Here is a 19,898-nt window from a genome sequence, read left to right on the forward strand (position 1 = left end):
TGACCCTAGACAACTCACACTCTCTCAGCCTCAGAGGAAGTCAAGGGCAATCCCTCTCTGAATAAATCCTGCCAAGAAAACACCATCACAGGTCTTAGGGTTGCCATAAGTCAGAAATTATTTGGAGCCACACAACAACAAACAGGTCAAACTAAATGAGTGGGGCATGCAGTTATTGTCAGGCATACAATTATTGGTTTTGTGCTTTGTATTTTCTTAATACCAGCTTTGCCATGGAGGCCACTCTTTGGGCATTCCATAATGTGGGCAAAAATTGGATTGAACCCTTTCTCTCTTCAGTGGCACCTTAATTCCCAAAACAAATTGCAGACATGGTATGCAGGGCTGCCCAGATGAGAATTGCAGCAAGGCAATTGGTTAAGTCTTCCCTCTTCCCAAATTTTGGTTCCAGTGTGAATCAGGTTATGTGTGTGTGTGAGGCACAGACTAACTGTATTAGTCTGTTTCAGCAAAAACAACATAGAGTTTGTCTACACATATGAAAAAAATTCATACTCACTTCATTTCCTGTTATGTAGGAATGCACGCCGTATGCCTAGTTTCACAATGAAAGCACTTCTTTTAGGCATTAATGCAACTTTTAAAAACTGATAGTGACATCCTTTCTCTGTTCCCCTGTGGGAGGACAAAGCTGTGTATATCACACAACCTGCCCTGAGCTCCACAAACTAGTCACTTACCTAGGAGGCAGCAGAAATTATCTTATCACCAGTGTTGAAATAATATTCAAGCAAAGCATGGAAAGATTAGCTTTTTGGACTTCAGCTCCCAGGTTTCTTCAGCCAGGATTCCATGATAGCCATGGGCCTGTCCCAACTGGTCACGGGTCCTACACATTGTGTAGGTAACACACTCGATGTAGTATTCAGTACGGACCGAGAACATCCGTGGGTGGATATAAAAGACATCTTCCCCCTGTCATGGATGGATCATTTTCTGGTCAAGGTAGGACTAAAAGTCACGACCCAAAAGCCCCTCGGGGGTGGTGGGCCTATTAGAATGGTCCGCCCTTGAAAGCTGGTGGAACCCAAAAGGTTCCAAGAAGCTCTAGAGGGTATTATATTTGGGAATGATGGCGATTCTGCCGAAACCCTGATTGACAACTGGAATAGGAATCTCACCAGGGCAATAGACAGTATCGCTCCCAAGCGTCCTTGCCAGCTTGCTCCAAATAGAAGACCCTGGTACACAAAAGATCTTCGCCAGATGAAGCGGGCTGTGCAACGACTAGAGCGCTACTGGCGGAAACATGGGAACTTATCTGACAAGACTCTCCATGAGAAGATGTTGCGTTCCTACGGAGAGGCAATCGATGCAGCAAAGAATTTGTTCTGTGCTGCACGGATTGCATCAGCAGAGTCTCATCCAGCAGAGCTGTTCAGGGTGGTTAGGGAACTAACACAACCCCCGGCCACCCTGAACCCTTTATTAAAGCCAACTATAGCCTGCTGTGACACTTTTAATGACTTCTTCTCTGATAAAATCTCTCAGATAAGGGCTGATCTTGACGCCAGTCTTTTGACAGATCCTAAAGTAGAGGTGTCCAGTGACTCTGGAAACAAGGTTATTCTGGATCGTTTTGAGTTCATTAGTACCGAGGAAGTGGACAAGCTCCTTGGTCAGGTGAAAAGGACAACGTGCCCTCTCGACTCTTGCCTTTCTTGGTTGACTGCTATAAAAACTGCTCTACATCTTATAGTAAATGCATCTCTTCGGGAGGGTGTATTTCTACTGCCCTTAAAGCAGGCAGTGGTGAAACCTCTTTTGAAGAAACCCTCCCTTGATCCCCTGTTAATGACCAACTACAGACCGGTCTCCCTATTACCATTCTTGGGCAAAGTGATGGAGAGGGCAGTCGCCTTTCAGCTTCAAGCAGTCTTGGATGAAACTGATTATCGAGACACATTTCAAACTGGCTTCAGGGTGGGACACGGAGTTGAGACTGCCATGGTCCCCTTAATCAATGATCTCCGTCTGAGCATTGACAGGGGAAATGTGACCCTGTTGGTGCTCTTAGACATCTCAGCGGCCTTTGATACCATCAACCATGGTATCCTTCTGGAACGCCTGGGAGAGTTGGGTATCGGGGGCACTGTGCTCCAGTGGTTCTGGTCCTACCTCTCGGGAAGGTTCCAGTCGGTGAGGCTGGGGGATAGTTGCTCTCGTAAAAGGGAGCTGACATCTGGCGTTCCGCAGGGCGCCATTCTATCCCCCATGCTATTTAATATTTACATGAAGCCGCTGGGAGAGATCATCCGGAAGCATGGAGCTCGGTGTTATGAGTACGCTGATGACACCCAGATCTATCTCTCCATGTCTCCGACTGATACAGTGACTAAGGATGGCACCTCCCCTCTGGACCCGTTTGGAGTCAGTAATGGGCTGGATGAGGAAAAACAAACTCAAGCTGAATCCAGAGAAAACAGAGGTACTCACGATAGGCACCCCGAATCCAGATAGGGAAATTTGTCATCCTATCCTCGACGGGGTTAAGCTCCCCCTAAAGGATAAAGTTCGCAGTTTGGGAGTACTCCTGAACTCATCTCTACAATTATCATCTCAAGTAGATGCGATGGCCAGGAGTGCTTGGTACCAGCTTCGACTGATATGCCAACTGCGTCCCTGTCTGGACAGAAAGGACCTTGAAACCGTAGTACATGCACTTGTAACCTCTTGTTTGGATTTCTGTAATGCGCTCTACATGGGGCTACCTTTGTACCAGGTTCGGAAGCTTCAGCTAGTTCAGAACGCTGCAGCCAGATTGGTCACGGGTACTCGAAGATCGGACCATATAACACCTATATTAAAATCTCTCCACTGGCTGCCTATTAGCTTCCGAGCGCAATACAAAGTGTTAGTCGTTACCTTTAAAGCTCTACATGGCTTGGGCCCAAGTTATTTGAGGGAGTGCATCTCCCTACATAATCCCCCCGCACCCTCAGAACAACTGGGACATATTTACTTGAATACCCCAGGGTAAAATTAGTAAAAACTTATCAGAGAGCCTACACGGCGACAGCTCCTGCTCATTGGAATGCTCTCCCTGAAAAGATCCGGCTGTGTTCCACGCTGGAAGCCTTCAAGAAGGCTTTGAAAACGCATCTTTTTCAGATAGCATACCTCCCTGATTCTCTTTAGAGATAGAATACCCTAATCAAGATCCGGATATCCAACCACAACCGAAAGTTTTTAAATTGATTCGTATATGCTATGAGACTTTTATTGAATTGTGTAATATTGCTGATGTAACTGTTTGATATACTGTATTGCTTGATTATTGTACTGCTTTGTATTGTACTGTATTGTATTGTAAAAAAGCTGGGAGGTGAATCCCTAAACAAACACAAGCAGGTGAATGAGCAAAAAGTTTAGGGGAAATGGACACTTGGTAATTTTATTTAAACAGTGTATTGCACTCTATGAAGACACACCCAACTTAAGGTGGTGGCAGGTTTGGGTGTGCAACGCCGGTACCCTGGTGAGATCAAACTCTTCTACCCAAAAAAGGCTCTGAAGCTGAATGTAAAGTTTAAAAAGGGGGGAAATTTAATTTAAAAGACAAAATAAAGAGTTTTCTCCTCCCCAGCTCTAAACAAAAGGTACTTTACAGTTTCAGCAATCTTCAGGTTGTCATCTTTCTGGGTCTGATGGTTTGCTCTCCTCACTCAATGGAGCTGGTGCAGGGTCTTTCAGCTCCTGAACTCCTTTATTTTCTTGCTGATGGTAAGTAATTTGGCTGAGTTGGTAACTAATTTGGCTGAGGTGTAAGAAATGCCCTTTCCGGCTGTCTGGGCCTGCTTGCCACCAAAAGACAGCTCTCTGCTTGCTCTCAGCAAAAGACTGCTCCCCAACTAAAACCTCTAGCTACAGCAGAGCATGTTGGGAAAGGGCAAACCAAACCTGGAAATAATGCAGGGGAAACCTACAGCTCCTCCCACAAACTAATACAATAAACTTTTCTATACTAAAATAATCTATGGCCTTAACCAACACGAAAGAAAATGCAGGGGGAAGTCAATCAGTCCTGGCAGGACATCACACACTCAAATGCAATGAATGTATTTTAAAAAATTATTAAAATACAAAGCATGCGATCTATAAAAGGTAATTCAAGCCTGTGGGCCACGCCCTAACAGACAGAAACGTAAAATGAACAATCAGTACTGGGCCAGAAAACTGCAAATCCCATGGGAACATATACAGTACATGAAATATCAATCCATTTGTGCCTCACAGAATGAGATTAAAGGGTATACAACAGGTTAGAGAGTGCACAATGACTAACAAATTAAAAGGGATAATACAGTAAGCCCATTACAAAATAATAAATGTTGACCAAATGTGTTTCGACATATGTGTCTTCCTCAGTGGTCATGTACAACTAATGAAACAATCTTGGAAAGGTACTCATAAGATGTATGGGGACATCCCGTCTCTATGGGTAAGTTGTAGCTCCTAATGGACCAAATATCCTGCCTGAAAGAATATACATGCAGGCAACTAGGACCGGGATGTCCCACACACATTAGAGCTACCCTTTAATCTCATTCTGTGAGGCACAAATGAATTGATATTTCATGTACTGAATATGTTCCCATGGGATTTGCAGTTTTCTGGCCCAGTACTGATTGTTCATTTTACGTTTATGTCTGTTAGGGTGTGGCCCACAGGCCTGTATTGTAATTGGTATAATGTGAACTGCTTTGATCAGATGGAAAAGCAGTATACAAATAAAATTTTTATTATTATTATTTATGCCCAATGGCTTTTAAAAACTCTGGGTTCAATTTTAGGTTCAGTAGGCTTTTGTACATGAAATGGAGACAGAGCATCTATGCCACGGGCATTGCATTATCTTGGGCTTGCTTTGGCATTGCATTTCTGATTATATGAATAGTCCCTTTAGCGTTCTATCCATTGCATTCATCATGAAATGGAAAATGAATTGTTTTTGGATAGGATTGCAGCTGTAAGGTTAAAGGTAATACCTTATAGTACCTATCTCAGTGAATACTTGCCTCTTGTGATTGCTCCACAGAAAAGTAACTATTTGTCTGTCTGTCTGTCTGTCTGTCTATCTACTTATATTTATTTGTATCCCACTCTTTTCCCAGGACTAGGACTCAGAGCAGCTTCACAGCATTAAAAACAGTACAATTAAAAACATTTTTTAAAGAAAAGTACATTAAAAAGGAATTAAATTATTACGGTATTAAAACAGATAGTTATTAAAAGAATAAAACATGTATTTTATTATAAAAATAAATAATAAAAATAAAACAATTCATCAACCATTTTCAGGGGTATGTCTTTATCCCAGTCTCTACCTGGCTGGAGTTGACTCCAGTCTGTATTACTGTCACGCAGTACAAAAGTCCTTGGATTTGATGGGTTGGGGGGGGGGGGGAGCCATGAATCACAGTTCCACTACCTTTTATTTTAAAACAAAATGTCATTCTCTGGATTTTTTAGGAAATTGCTCCATCCATGTCAAAGACCAGAGAGGGAAAGGACTTCATATTGAAAACAGAGACATTCCAGTGGGCTGTTTGTGCTAGCAAGGATAGCAACAACTTGGAAAACAGAGGCAAAGGTTAAAAAAAAGAGAGAACATACAGGTATTAGTAACGGCTTTCTGCAGTGACTAATGCATAATAACAATAAGGTTTCACAACTAACAGGAAAGTGTAGAAAACTCATCGGTTGAGAAAGCAAGTGAAAACAGAATAAAATATTGTATATTTCTAAACAGGAGTAAAAAACACACACTGACTGGAATGATGTACATTCAGCAGAACATGGTCAGAGTACAGTAGCATAACTGGAATACTGGTCTGGCAGCTTTCCTGTCCCTTTCTTGCAAACAGTGTTGCAGTCTCTAATGTCCCTGACCAATTTTCTTAGAATCATGATTTTGAAAGGACTGCAAGGGTCATCTAATATAACTCTTGCCATGCAGGAATACACAATTAAAACACTCCTGAAAGATGCCCATTTGACCTGTGTTTAAAGACCTATGAAGTAGGAGAGTCTGCCACTCTTCACTGTCAAACAGTTCTTACCGTAAGGAAGTTCTGTATAATATTTAGATGGAATCTCTTTTTAAAATTTGGATCCATTGGTTCATGTTCTAGGAGCTTATTGCATAAGGGGGGGAAAGGGAAGTTCAGCCAGATAGTAATGGCGTTTTATGTGCCTTACTGCATCACATCGTAGTGCTCTAGTACTTCCCATGAGAGATGGTTGTAAAAACAAGTCTTTTTTTTTTCTAGCTGGAAAAATCCATTGGACAAAAGACATGTTTTTCCATCCATCCCCCAATGGAAGAGAACTGAAGCACTATGATGTCATACAGTAAGGCACATAGAAAAGCATTACTATCTGGATGCAGATAGTAGGATCCATGGGGGTCCTGGAACCAAACCCCTGCAAATGCCTATGGCCCACTGTGCTGTTATGGAACCATTGAGGAAATATGCCTACATTCAACACTATTCCATTGACCTACATGACCTAAGCTCGACTCAGGCTTGCATCCTTCCGAGGTCGCCAAAATGAGTACCCAGACTGTTGGGGGCAAATTAGCTTACTTGCCAATTAGCTTACTTGCTGTTCACCGCTATGATCTTTGGAATAGCGGTATATAAATAAAACAAATTATTATTATTATTATTATTATTATTTAGAGCCTATGGCCACTCACCTTGTCTGCATGGCATTTGCAACAAGGAGACTTGACTACACTCTGAGGCAGCATGTTCCACTCTTACCATCTTATTGTTTCTTACTGTCAGGAGGTTCTTCCTAATGTTGAGATGGAAACTATAGTGTGAATCCATTGCTATGGCTCCTAGTCTTTGAAGCAGCAGCAAACAAGCTTGCTCCATCCTCAATATGGCACCCCTTTAAATATTTAAACATGGCTATCATGCCATCCCTTAACCTGTCATATTGAGGAGGGAGCAAGCTTGTTTTCTGCTGCTCCAGAGAATAGGACCTGGAACAATGGATGCAAGCTACAGGAAAAGAGATTCTACCTAAACATTAGGAGGAACTTCCTGACAGTAAGGGCTATTCAATAGTGGAACACACTCTCTCAGAGAGTGGTGGAGTCTCCTTCCTTGGAGGTCTTTAAGCAGAGGCTGGATGGTCATCTGTCAGGTATGCTTTGTCTGAGAGTTCCTGCATGGCAGGGGGTTGGACTGGATTGCCCTTGTGGTCTGATTCTATAATTCTCTGGCTCAGTACAGATGGAGCGAAAGTGCCGTGCTGGGACCAAAAGTAGGGCTGGGGAGCGTGATTGCTGTGGGAACAAAGCCAGAGAGAAAGGGGCTGAGTGGCCCCTTTCTCCAATGGCTGTGCCTTTTGAGGTGTTCATGGGGTATGAAGCCCCATGGGCACCCCTTTCCAGGCCATGGTGAAACAGCATTTTGCCGCTTCCCCGTGGCCTGGAAAAGTGCTGGGTTGGAGCTGTAGGGGCTGCCGGTGAGGCTGCCCTGCCTCCAACCCAGCAAGAAAAGGGGCGGCTGCGGACCGCTCCTTTTCTGCCATCTGTACCCCGCGTATGAATGATTCTCTTCTCCAGTCTTTCCTCACAGAGCATAGTTTCCAGACTTTTCACCATTTTGGCTGCCCTCCTCTGGATGCACTCCAGCACGTGCCTATCCTTCTTGAATTGTGGTGACTGGACACGGTATTCCAGGTGATGTCTGACCAAAGCAAAATAAAGATGTACTATTACTTCCCTAAGTCTATATACTATACTACTATTGATGAAGCCTAATATCATATTTACTTTTTTAGCTGCTGCATCATCTTGTTGACCCATATTTTAGCTTCTGGTCTACTCCTAAATCCCTTTCACATGTACTGTTTTCAGTCTAGGTGTCACCCATCCTATATCTATGCATTTCAATTTTTAGTACCTTGCCTTTCTCCCTGTTGAAACTGGATGCAAAAATGATTTTTTGCATGCCAAGGCTGTGAGGTAGGTTCTTGCAGGGAAAATAAATTGTGGGGTCAAGATGTACGCAGATCTGCTTTATCTCTCAGTTCTAAGCATGTATACACCCCCAATTCCTAAGCCACTAGTTTTCACTTGGGTACAGCTGGTGGATCTCAGGGTACCAGAGCAAAAACAAAGCAATCTCACAAACTTAAAGCCTGCCTATTCTTGCCCCAGGATGCCCAGTACCATTTAATACATGTCCAGAGTATTTGACTTGGCGGTTCATTGTCTGCTTCTGTTTGGGCTTTTTGTGCCTTTTTTCTTATCACCATGTGTACCCTCACCCCAACCGTACTCATCCCAAACAACTTGCAACACCTTGCTTGAAGTGATCTGGACATCTCAGCCGTGTGCACGTAATTTTGTGTTTTTTGGGCTGGGCTAAGAAATCTATTACCCCCATTTCATTTTATGGCCAGAGAGGATTTTGTTTTATAGCAGACCAAATTTTAACTCCCAGAACCAAAGTCGGAATCGACTTGAAGACACACAAGAACAACAAAAAGCAGACATACAGTCCAGGGTGGAACCCTATACAACTGGGCTCTAGCAAACTGTACTTTTTTTTCTCTTTAAGTATTTCCCTATGAAAAACAACAACCAGAATCGACTGTTAAGTCCTGCTTTGTTCACTGGAGTTTAGTCAGTAGAAAATTCATTAATATAGGTTGTCTCCATTATCCAGAATTTTGAAATCCCAAATATTCCAAAACCCCAAACATTTTTCATGGCTGGCTGAGATAGTGACACCTTTGCTTTCTGATGGTTCGATGTGCACAAACTTTGTTTCATGCACAAAATGTTAAAAAATATTGTATACAATTACCTTCAGACTATGTGTATATGGTACATATGAAACTTAAATGGATTTTGTGTTTAGACTTGGGTCCATCTCATTATGTATTTACATGCAAATGCAGGTACAGTATTCCAAAATCCAAAACAATCTGAAATCCAAGGCTGCACCTTCACTGCAGAAATAATCCATTTTGGCACTGCTTTAACTGCCATGGTTCAATGCTATGGAATCCTGGGAATTGTAGTTTTGTGAGACCTTTAGCCATCTCTGTCAGAGAGTTCTGGTTCCACAACAAACCAGAAATCCCAGAATTCCATAGCACTAAGCCATGACAGTTAAAGTGGTGTCAAACTGGATTGTTTCTGCAGTGTGAATGCAGCCCAAAACACTTCTGGTCTCAAGCATCTCCAATAAGGGAGACGCAACCTATAACTGCAGTCTTACTAAGCCTCTTTCACACTATACAATTATAGCACTTTAACGGCTAGGCTGCATCCTAAAGAATCCTGGGAGCTATAGTTTGGTGAAGCAGTAGATCTGCCTGGCAGACATTCTAAGTAGCCCTAAAAACTACAGATCCCAGAAATCCATGGGATGGAACCATAGCAATTAAACTACTATCCATGTATATGAAATATATAGTGTGAATGTGACCTTACTCTATCTTACAGCGCTGGGGGGATGTCCCAAAAATATATAGTGGTATCTTGCGCCATATATATAAAGCCACGCTACTGGTCAACACAAATCAGTCCATTGTAACAAACACTCCTACACTGCTTCCAAACAGCTCTTTTAGCACACACAGCCCCTAGGCAGGAATAGTGCCATTTCTTTTTCTTTTAACACATGGAGGGTGTATGTGGGTGGTTTTCTTGTGCAAGACACTACTTTTTTTTATGGTGCAGAAATGAGAAGAGACGATGAGCCAATTAGCACTGCAGAATTAATGCAGTTTGACACCACTTTAACTGCCATGACTCAACGTTATAGAATTCTGGGATTTGTGGGATATATAGCCTCTGCCACCAGAACGCTCTGGTGCTCTAGAACTCTCCAAATTAGATCGCATTGAGCCATGGCAGTTAAAGCAGTGTCAAACTGCATTATTTCTGGAGGGCAGATTAGCCCTATGTCACCTTCATTTTGCAACCCTCCTGTGTTTTCCTTCTTCCATATATATATTTTTATCAACAAGCATGCATACTCAGAACTTATTCCAAACTAAATTCCGAAGCCTGTCCACGGCTTCCTGGAAGCATAATCCTATTACGATGTACTTAACTGCACTGCACCCACACAACATGCACCAATGCGTTTTTACTCACTAGCACTTCGTCTCATGTAAACATATCCAGCATGGTGCAGTGATTTCAACATTGGCTGCAATCTGAAATGCAGAAATAATCCAGTTTGACACTGCTTTAACTGCCATGGCTCCATGCTGTGTAATTCCAGGACTGGTGATTTTGTGAACTATTTCGCCTTCTGGTGCCACAACAAACTACAAATCCCAGGATTGCATGGCATGGAGCCAGGGCAGTTAAAGCGGTGTCAAACTGCATTAATTCTGCAGTGGGCACTATGAGGCTGAAATTCAGAACAGATTCACCATCTCACTGTCCACAAAGGAGGACAAGGCACCGCAAATGTAGGACATTCAAGAAAAATGCAGGGCATTAGGGAATAAAAGGTAAAAACAACAACAGAAATACACATTCCTGCTTCGCAGTCGTGCTCAAAATGAACAACATTTTGGAATTCTTCCTGGACCAGGGTGACCAGACGTCTTCCTGTCTCAGGACATGTCCTACATTTCAAGCTTCTGTCCAGGAAGAATTTATTTTATTTCATTTTTATGTTACCTTTCTGCTCAAAAAAGGGGCCCAAGGCAGCTCATGAAATAAAAACATTTTTTAAAACTTTCCAGTAAAAATTTAAAAAGTTAAAATCATCTAAATAAAACAATATAAAAGAAACATTGAAAACATATTAAAAATTAAAAAATAACTAAAACACCCCCACCTGTTGTGATTATTACGTTATGGAAACAAAAAGTCTAGGGGGGATAAAAATGAAAAGCCAAGTAAACCAATAGGAAGCAAGAGGAATGAGAGAAGATAAAATGTATGCAATCCTGTGGACAGACAGGTTTGTGTTGGCCTGTGTGCCACATCCTAATGTAAACAAGGCTGGTGTTGCCAATAAATACTAGGCTTAAGAACTGCAAATCCCAAATAGTATAACAAACAAAAGGAGGTGTCAAACATACAAAGTGCTAGTGCAATAGCAGATAAATTCCTTTACACCTCGCAGAAGGTAAATAAAAGGGATATCACAGTAAGCCCAATTACAATTAAAAAAATGAACTAACAAAGACCAAACGCATTTCGACTTAGAAGTCTTCATCAGTGGCCATGGTAAACTGATATTACAGCCTTGTAAAATATATCATATAGTATGTTGGGACATCCAGTCGCAGTAAGCAAGTTGTTGGTCCTCTTGGACCTAGTATGGCACATCAGACTTGGATGTCCCACATGTAGAAACAAGCCTGCCTAAACAAAAAGAATTCCAAATTATCCTCCATTTTGAGCACCGATAAAAAGTTCTGTAAGTATATTGCAAACCAAGAAGGCTTTTTAATGAAGATATGTTCATTAGAAAAATATGGTTGAGTAAATAATAATAATAATAATAATAATAGAACAGCAGCATGGTGTAATGGTTTGAGTGTTGGATTATGACTCTGGACATCAGCATTCAATTCCCAGCTCAGCCATGTAAACCCACAGAGTGACCTTGGGCAAGTCACATTTTCTCAGCCTCAGAGGATGGCAATAGTAAACCCCCTCTGAAGAAACTTGCCAAGAAAACCCTATAATACCTTAAGTTCGCCATAACTTGAAGGCACACAACTATAACAACAACAACAACAACAAACAGAATAAAATACAGCATATGTAATATCAGTGTAAGTAAATCATATGGAATGAATTTATATATCTTTGGAGTTTATCACACGGGGGGAAATCCTGTGCAAAAACAGGATTTAAAAGGTAGAAAAAACCCGCAAAAGCGGGTTGATTTTCACACATGTCGTTCTTAAACATGTGTTAACCCAAATGGAAAGTGAACAAAAGCCTCTCCTTTTTACTTTCAGGATTTTCCAAAAGTAAAAAAGCATCGGCCTTTTTTCTACTTTTGCTCCACTTTCCATTTGGGTTAACATTAGTTTAACAATGACGTTGTGTGAAAATCAACATTTTTCCAATTTAAACCTCTAGCTTTGCACAGGATTTGCCCTGTGTTTGTAGCCTTTGATATCGCAAAAAATGGAAATTATTTCTGAATATTAAATTGTTAATACTCAAGGAAACTTTAACTGAGACCAGAAGATTCTCTTTCCCTAACATAGAGGAAGCAAGTATTAGGTTGGAATATTTCTCACTATGCGTGAGGTATCGCTTTCTACCTTTTTGCCATACGTTGTTTGGTATGTGATATATATATATATATATATATATTGTATGTTGGACTCAAAATATAATAAAAACTTATTCTTGTTTTTAATCCTCTTGTTTGGACATTGGGTATTTACTAAACAAGAGGGAATATTTGCCTTTTTCTAGGCGGTAACACTTTTCTTTTGCACTGGGCCACATTTTGTCCTCCTTTGTGGTTATATAGAGTTTCTATATTATTTTTGCAGACTGTGTTGTTATTGTTGTTGTTATTATTTATTTGCGGTCACCCTGTCCGGGACGCAAGGTTGAAATGTAAGGCAGGTCCTGGAAAAGGAAAAACTCTGGTTACCCTGGGAGCCCCTGACATTTCTACCATCCTAAACCGGGCCAAAGTGCAGGATTTCTGCAGTGGAGATCCAGTGCTTGGCTTCTGGTGTGCCACAATGAATCACCATCCCCAGAATGTCATAGCCTTCAGGGTATGGCGGTTAAAGTGCATTATTTCTGCAGTGTGAATGCAACAACTGGTGCTTCCTCCAAAGAGGAAGTGCATCCAGAATCCCATCCCATTCCCAGGCCTCCTCTCCTTTGCAACATTTGGAAGCCCTGCTAGCTCTCCTGCTTTGCCTCTTGGGCAAAGGTGGCAAATCCAGCCCTTTCTGGGGTTCGAGGACAGAGAAGCTCCCTACAGGTCCAGTGTGGGGATCCAGGGAAGGTCTTCTTTGGAGGATGGGGGTCTGGACTAGATCCTCACAAGAGATCTTTGTGGGATGGTGGGGCCAGGCAAGGGCAGACAAAGGAGATGGTTAGATGAGAGATTTCTGCAGAGTTGAGGAGGATGAGTTTTTTTGTTTTTTCCTTAGGGTGAAAAATTGCAAATAAGGATCCAGATATTGGGGCTAAAGAAATGGAGAAAAGGGTTCTTTTTAAAAAAAAAAAAGATGCAAAGTGAATCCTGATCCCACAGTGCTTGCTTGCAAGGAAGCTCCATAGCCTTGCAACCCAAAAAGCCCATGTCTGGAGAGCATGGTTCTTCTTCTTGTTGCCTGCCTTGAAGTTGATTTGTTTTCTTTTTTCCACTTATGCAGGGTGACCAGACATCCTCCTTTTCCAAGACATGTGCTCCATTTCATCCTGCTGCCCAGGAGGAATGTCAAAATGTCCTCCATGTTGATCATGACTTTTATTTTTATGACTGCTTTTAGCTCTTCTACATTTTTCTTGAAGGGCCTCCATTTTGTGATGCCTTCTTCTTCTTTGTGGTTAGGACCTCTGGTCACCCTGGACTTACGGCGACCCTAAGGCCACCCGATCATGGAGTTTTGTTGGCAAGGTTTGTTCTGAGCAGTTTTGCTATTGCCTTCCCCTGAGGCTGAGAGAGTGTGACTTGCCCAAGGTCACGCAATGGGTTTCCATGGCCCTGCAGAAAACTGAGCCCTGGTCTCCAAAGTCACACTCGAACACTCCAAGCATGTAATTTGGTGGAATTTATTTCTGAGTAAATCTGCACAGGGCCCACTTGGAAAATGTGGCTCCAATGCTAGGGAATATTATTATTATTAATTATTGTTATTATTATTTACTTATATCCTGCCTTTCTCCCAATATAAGGACGCCAGCCGGCAAACTGCAAATTTAAAGCACTAGAATTTAAAAACAGTACATAAACATTAAAATGTAAGGAGGCAGAATTGATTTTGGGGGAGCCAAGTGCATAGGGCAGGAATCCTAAAGGCCCAGATTGCTTAAATCTTATGCACCAGAAGGAGCTCACACTGAGTAAACACACATAAGATTGTAAGCAGGATGCCACAGGCTCAAATGGTAGACTTTTATTTTATTTACTTATATCCCACCTTTCTCACAATATGTGGACTCAAGGCGCCGAACAAATCAGTTCTAATCATTTCTTTGAAATGCTTTTTTTTAAGCAATTGCACTTTTTACAAGGTTGGTGAAATCAACTTCTTTAAACTTGCTTTTATCCATCAGCAAATTTTCTAGACAGAAAAGGTATCAACTAAGGCAATAATCAATGAGAACCGTTTGTGTATACAGCTGTTACAACAACACCATTTGTGTGCCAATATTATATATTACGGCTTTTCCCCCCTTGATAATACCTCCTGTACCCGAGATCCTTCACTCCAAAGAAAGCTGTTTAGTAGTTGGGAGGGAATACTTTAAAATGGGTTTAGGATTAAGCCGGTCAGAATTCAAAATATTCTGGGAATTTGGAATGAAGTATGGGAAGTGAAGTGCAGAAGATATCTGGGGTCAGGAAGATTTAAGAAAAAAATTGAGAAGCTAGGACAAGATGTATTACTGATCACTGAGAGGACCAGGGGGAAAATCCTGTAGTGCAGGAGGAAGATTATCAATGCAAGGGATTTAGGTTAGGATTAAAGCCTTGAGACCACCATGCAAATAGGTACACAAAAATTAAGTCATTGGAGACGTATGTCAGCCATTTGTGGCATGGTGCCATGTCATAAATATATAACTTTAAAATAAAAGTAGGCATGGCATGCACAGTATTGCTACTTAGACATTTGGGGGGAGGAACTTTTACAGAGCCAAAAATGAATCCAACAGTTTACTTGAATTAGAACGAACACAGAGGTGAAGAATTAAATGGTTAAAATTATTCAGGACAGACCTTGGAAAAATTATGTTTTAGATTACATTTCTTCAAATCTTCCAGCCAGTGGATTGGCAGGCTGGGAGCATCTAGGATTAGTAATTCCAAAATAACTTGTTTTCAAACTGATTTTGGAGGAACCAAGAATAGAATAAGGTAAATACAGTGCCAGGTGTGTGATCTGGACTATTAACAGGCTCAAATACTCAAATGGACTAAACTGTGTTAGGAATCTGTTGGGGAAATTATTAGTTTATAGTCTGGCATTTTGTTTGCACCTAATGTTGAAATATTCTGGGAATATGGAATGAAGGAAACGGAATGAAATGTGAGTGATGTTAATGAAGGACAGAAGGCAGGAATTTATTAATTTAGAATTAGATGTATGTTCTAGCCAGTTTTAAGTTTTCACTCATGAAAGGACAGATACAAGAGATGGTCAGAAGAATCCAAACAGGGCCAAAAATCCAGGCAGAGTTGGATGTGTTGATTTATTATCTAAATAACTGCGAGGCAACTTCTTTTCTGCAAGGGAGTTTTAGGATGGATTGAAAAATGGTGCACTGGAAAGACCAGAGCTTGCAAGAATTAATTTTGTGGACTCCCAGAATCCCTCAACTGGAATGAACACTTTTACAAGCTTTGGACCCCTACCTGGTTTGCATGTTCTTTTTTTCTAAACAATACTTGCATGGCAATGTAATGACAATGTAGGGCAAGGTACATAGTCAACCACCTGAGGTAGAAGAGTGCAGAGCTATCTTTACTCACAGAACTATATTTACTCCCACTTAGTGGTGGTACTACAAGTTAATTCTCCCTTATCTGGAATTTCAAAATCCAAAATATTCCAAAATCCCAAACTATCCAAGTGGGTGGCTGAAATAATGGCATGCTTTTCTATAGTTCAATGGACATAAACTGTTTCATGCACAATTTTTAAAAAGATATGTATAAAATTACCTTTGGGTTGTCTCTGTGTGGGCGTGTGTGTGTGTGTGTGTGTGTGTGTGTGTGTGTGTGTGTGTATATATATATATATATATATATATACTATGTATGAAACATAAATGAATTTTGTGTTTAGGTTTGGGTCTCATCTTCAAGATATCTCAGTATGTATGTATGTATGTATGTATGCACAATTACAGGTAATCCAAAATTCAAAACACAAGCATATAAGGGTAACCTGTATTAATAGTTATACCAAAAAATGAACAACATATTACTATAATTGATTATTTGTTTTATTATGAATTCTGTGTTTGTGTGTATAGATTTTTCTTCTTCTTTTTTGCATTGTAGTTTGCTATTGCATTTTTAGGATTGTATTTTGGTATTGCATTCTAATATTGTATTTTAGTATTTTATATTGAAGTAGTTATAAATGTTTTATGCTGTTGTAAAGTACATGTACATCAATGATGCTATATAAATTAGTAATTTTTCACTCTGCCTCAGCCCTGGCCCTTTTCTGTTTCCTTTCTAACCTGTAGAGATATAGGGAATACTTTTGAATATTTTTATCCTCAGTGAGACACGGGAAACTTCCCTGATATCCATCAGAAAATTTTTCACATCTCTGTATATATTAGTGAGTGTGTGCATGAAAAGTTAGTTTGTGTGCATTGTTTCTACACAGAAAGATCCTCTTTCTAGCACAGATTCTTTGCAAAAATGACCCAAAGCATGGAAAAAATAACTTTAAAACAAACATAAATTCTTATCATCTTTCCCAGAAAGGAAAAAACTAGAAGTTGCAGATTGAGTCTCTCCTATCCAGAATGCTTGGGGCCTGAAGTGGAGTTTGGATTTTTTAAATTTTGATTTTGATTTTGATTTTGGAATGTTTGCATATACATAATGAGATATCTTGGAGATAGTCTATACACTGCCTTCATTATTGTTTTGCATACACTTTATACACATAGTTTGATGGTAATTTTATACATGATATTTTTAAAGAATATTTGTGTATGAAACAAAGTTTGTGCACACTAAACCATCAGAAAGCAAAAGTGTCACTATCCCAGCCACCCATGTGGACAATTTTAGATTTTGGAATATTTTACATTTTGGAATTGTAGATAATGGGGACTCAAGCTGTATTTGTTCTTGTTTAGCTTACAAGATTTTAATAAGCCAAGATTTGCATTTCTTGTAACCTGAAGCATGGCAACTCTTTCCCTTCCTTTCTGTAGGTCCAGCCCAAAGATGGAGAGCCCAGAAACCCCAAAACTGGGTGAGCAATTCCCCCAAATCAAAGTTGATGAAAGATTGTGGCAGAAAACACAAGAAGTCAACTGTACCTCCCATGAGAAAATGGGGGGCTGTATTTATGGTGAAGCAGAGGTGGCAGACCTACATCCCATCTTGCTTGGTAGTTTCCTGGAAACGGCCATAGATAACGAGCCTAGCCAACCTTTGGGAGAGAGGGAGAAACATCTCATTTTGCTGAAGACAGTGAATTTGAAAATAGAAGAAGATGATTTACACGGAGTTTCTCTGGACAATCAGCAGAATGGGCTCCAAGCCATGATCCAACAAGAGGGAAGCCTCTTGCAACCCTTGGCAGTGATGCCACAGAGTATAGATATTCAGGATAACCCTGAAGAAGTCTTGGCAATAAGTTTGCCTGAAGACGTTTATACAATCCATGAGATGGAAGTGATGCATATCAATGGTCTGAAGGAAGGGCACACATTTAATGAGGATAAAAGGTCAACTGAGGAGTCCTCAAATGTTCTGGAGATCAAGGTATTGTTGTTATTATTATTGTTATTAATCATCATCATCTGAACACTAATATTTTCCCAGTTAGTGGAATTCAAAGACATAGCCATGTTAATTTAGTCTCAAAAATCAGTATGCAAAGGGATCTTGTAGTACCTTTGAGACTAACTGGATGATAGAATTTGGTAACATGATTTTTTGTAGATCTGAGCCTACTTCCTCAAATGCATCCAAATGCATTTGAAGAAATAGGCTCAAGTCTATGAAAACTCATGCTACCAGCTTCTATCTTCCAGTTAGTCTCAATGATGTTGCAAGATTCCTTCTTCCCAGATAGGGACTCAAAGTAGCTTCCAAAAGTCTAGGGGCTTCATTAGCTCCCCAGGAGATATTGGAAGACTGTACTCCCTGCTCACACAATTTGAAAAAAAAAGAAAAATGCCCCCGAACACCCTCAGGGTTGTGGACAGCATTTTTGCCATGTTTTCGCCCCTTCTCCGGGCCATTTTATTCCCAAGATGCATGTTTTTGACAGAAGCAAGTGCACAGCAGACACTTCCTATTCTAAAAAAGGCTTCTCCTGGGACTAAATAAGATCGAGGAACAAACATATGGCAAAAAATGGCCTGCACGCCCCCAGAGGTAATTTTGAGGTAATTTAGTTTAGTAAAACCTGAAAGTTATTTGGACATCCATCTTGGTTTCTTTAGACACCTCTTATTTTTCATCTTTGTTGGAACAGTTTGAAATTGTGTCTTCAGTATCTCCCTTTTGAGAAACTCCCATCCCTTCTCTTTTAGTATTCCTGACCGTGGGATCATACCCAGTATTTCCCTATGTTTATTGAAATCAGCTTTCTTGAAGTCTAGAATGCATGTCTGACTACCATTGGTGTCTCCTTTCTGCTGTATAATAAACGCCAGGAGAACACAGATACTCCAACCTGAGAATCCTGCCACTCCTACCCCATTAACCAGGTCATCAATGTTGGTTAGAATCAGATCCAAAATAGCTGATCCCCTTGTTGCCTCTTCCATCTTCTTGACAATGAAAATGACTGAAGAATTTGTTGGGCCTTGTATTCTTAGCAGAGTTTGACTTCCAACAAATATCAGGATAGTTAAACTCTCCCACTACTATATTTCTACTTTCTGAATGTTCTGAACCCTGGATTCTAGGATTTAAGTCATGGATCCCTTCACAGGTGTAAGCATCTTTGACTTAAAATGATATTCCTCATCCTTTCCTCTTTGGTCTATTTCTCTGAAGGAAGTTATACCCCTTAGTTACTACATTCCAATCATGAGACTCAATCCATCAGATTTCCATGATGCCTATTATATCATATTTGCTTTGCTGCATTAAGAGTTCAAGTTTATCTTGTTTGTTTCCCATGCTTTGTGCATTAGTCTAGAGACATCAAAGACCTTGGATCATATCCCCAATCTGCTTCCCCCCCTCATGTTAGGTTCTTGTATTTTTTTGCTCAGTTTCCTCTATTATCTCAGCACCTGATGAATTCCTGTCCTAAAAAATATTGTCTCCTTCCTCCATATAGTTCAGTTTAAATCCTTCTTAATCAAATTTGTGAGTCTCAGCAAAAATGTTCCTGCCAATTGCTGTGAGGTGCAAACCATCACTTTCCAGGAGTCCATCTTCATGAAACTGCAGTCCCTGGTTCAAGTAGCCAAATCATTCCTCGTGGCACCAACTTCAAAACCAGTTGTTCACCTTCACTATTCTTCTCTCCTTCCTGGGTTGTGTCCTTCAACTGGGAGGAGAGATGAAGTGACAACCTGTACATCAATGTCCTTCAGCTTCCTACCTAGAGCCTTGTAATCCCTTGTTATATCCTGAAGCCTATGCTTTGCAGTGTTATTGGTTCCGATGTGGACCTAAGGGAAGGGGTAATGGTCCGTGGACTTGACACGTCTTGTCAGCCTCTCTGTTACATCATGGATTTATACTGCATGGAGACAGCACACATATCATACAGATTTTTAGTCAAAAATAAAAGTAGCCAGAAAACTTTCTGGGCAGCACACCTATCTAGATAATCAGAAGTAAAGTTCAGGTTTAAATCCTTGATGACTTATTCTTGAGTGTTACATTTGAAAACACTTTACTGGTCAGACTAAATGTTTATGGAGTATTTTTGTGGACTGATATGTGATGAAGTGGCCCCAAGTTCATAAAATCTTATACCACAATGACACATTTGTTAATCTT

The 19,898-nt window shown here is 40.6% G+C and overlaps 1 protein-coding gene across 7 annotated transcripts in view; it reads left to right on the forward strand.

The window, feature by feature from the left end:
* Positions 1 to 7,571: 7,571 nt before the first annotated feature.
* The window catches only part of LOC149315618 (transcriptional repressor CTCFL-like), a 37,018-nt gene continuing 24,691 nt past the window's right edge, over positions 7,572 to 19,898 (forward strand). The window contains exons 1-4 of one of the 7 annotated variants that reach the window (XM_089513761.1): positions 12,938 to 12,986; positions 13,384 to 13,628; positions 15,469 to 15,593; positions 17,138 to 17,693. In XM_089513761.1, the coding sequence (XP_089369887.1) occupies positions 17,151 to 17,693 (543 nt within the window). In that variant the 5' untranslated portion in view covers positions 12,938 to 12,986; positions 13,384 to 13,628; positions 15,469 to 15,593; positions 17,138 to 17,150. Of the gene's footprint in view, positions 7,724 to 11,400; positions 11,442 to 12,914; positions 12,987 to 13,383; positions 13,629 to 14,477; positions 15,093 to 15,468; positions 15,594 to 17,137; positions 17,694 to 19,898 lie in introns of those variants that run through there. The other 6 variants (XM_089513758.1, XM_089513757.1, XM_089513756.1 and 3 more) reach the window with 6 other exon arrangements.

Source organism: Sceloporus occidentalis, unplaced genomic scaffold (genome assembly GCF_023333645.1).
Source record: "Sceloporus occidentalis isolate IW3139 unplaced genomic scaffold, rSceOcc1.0.p SCAF_3, whole genome shotgun sequence".
NCBI classification, from domain to species: domain Eukaryota; kingdom Metazoa; phylum Chordata; class Lepidosauria; order Squamata; family Phrynosomatidae; genus Sceloporus; species Sceloporus occidentalis.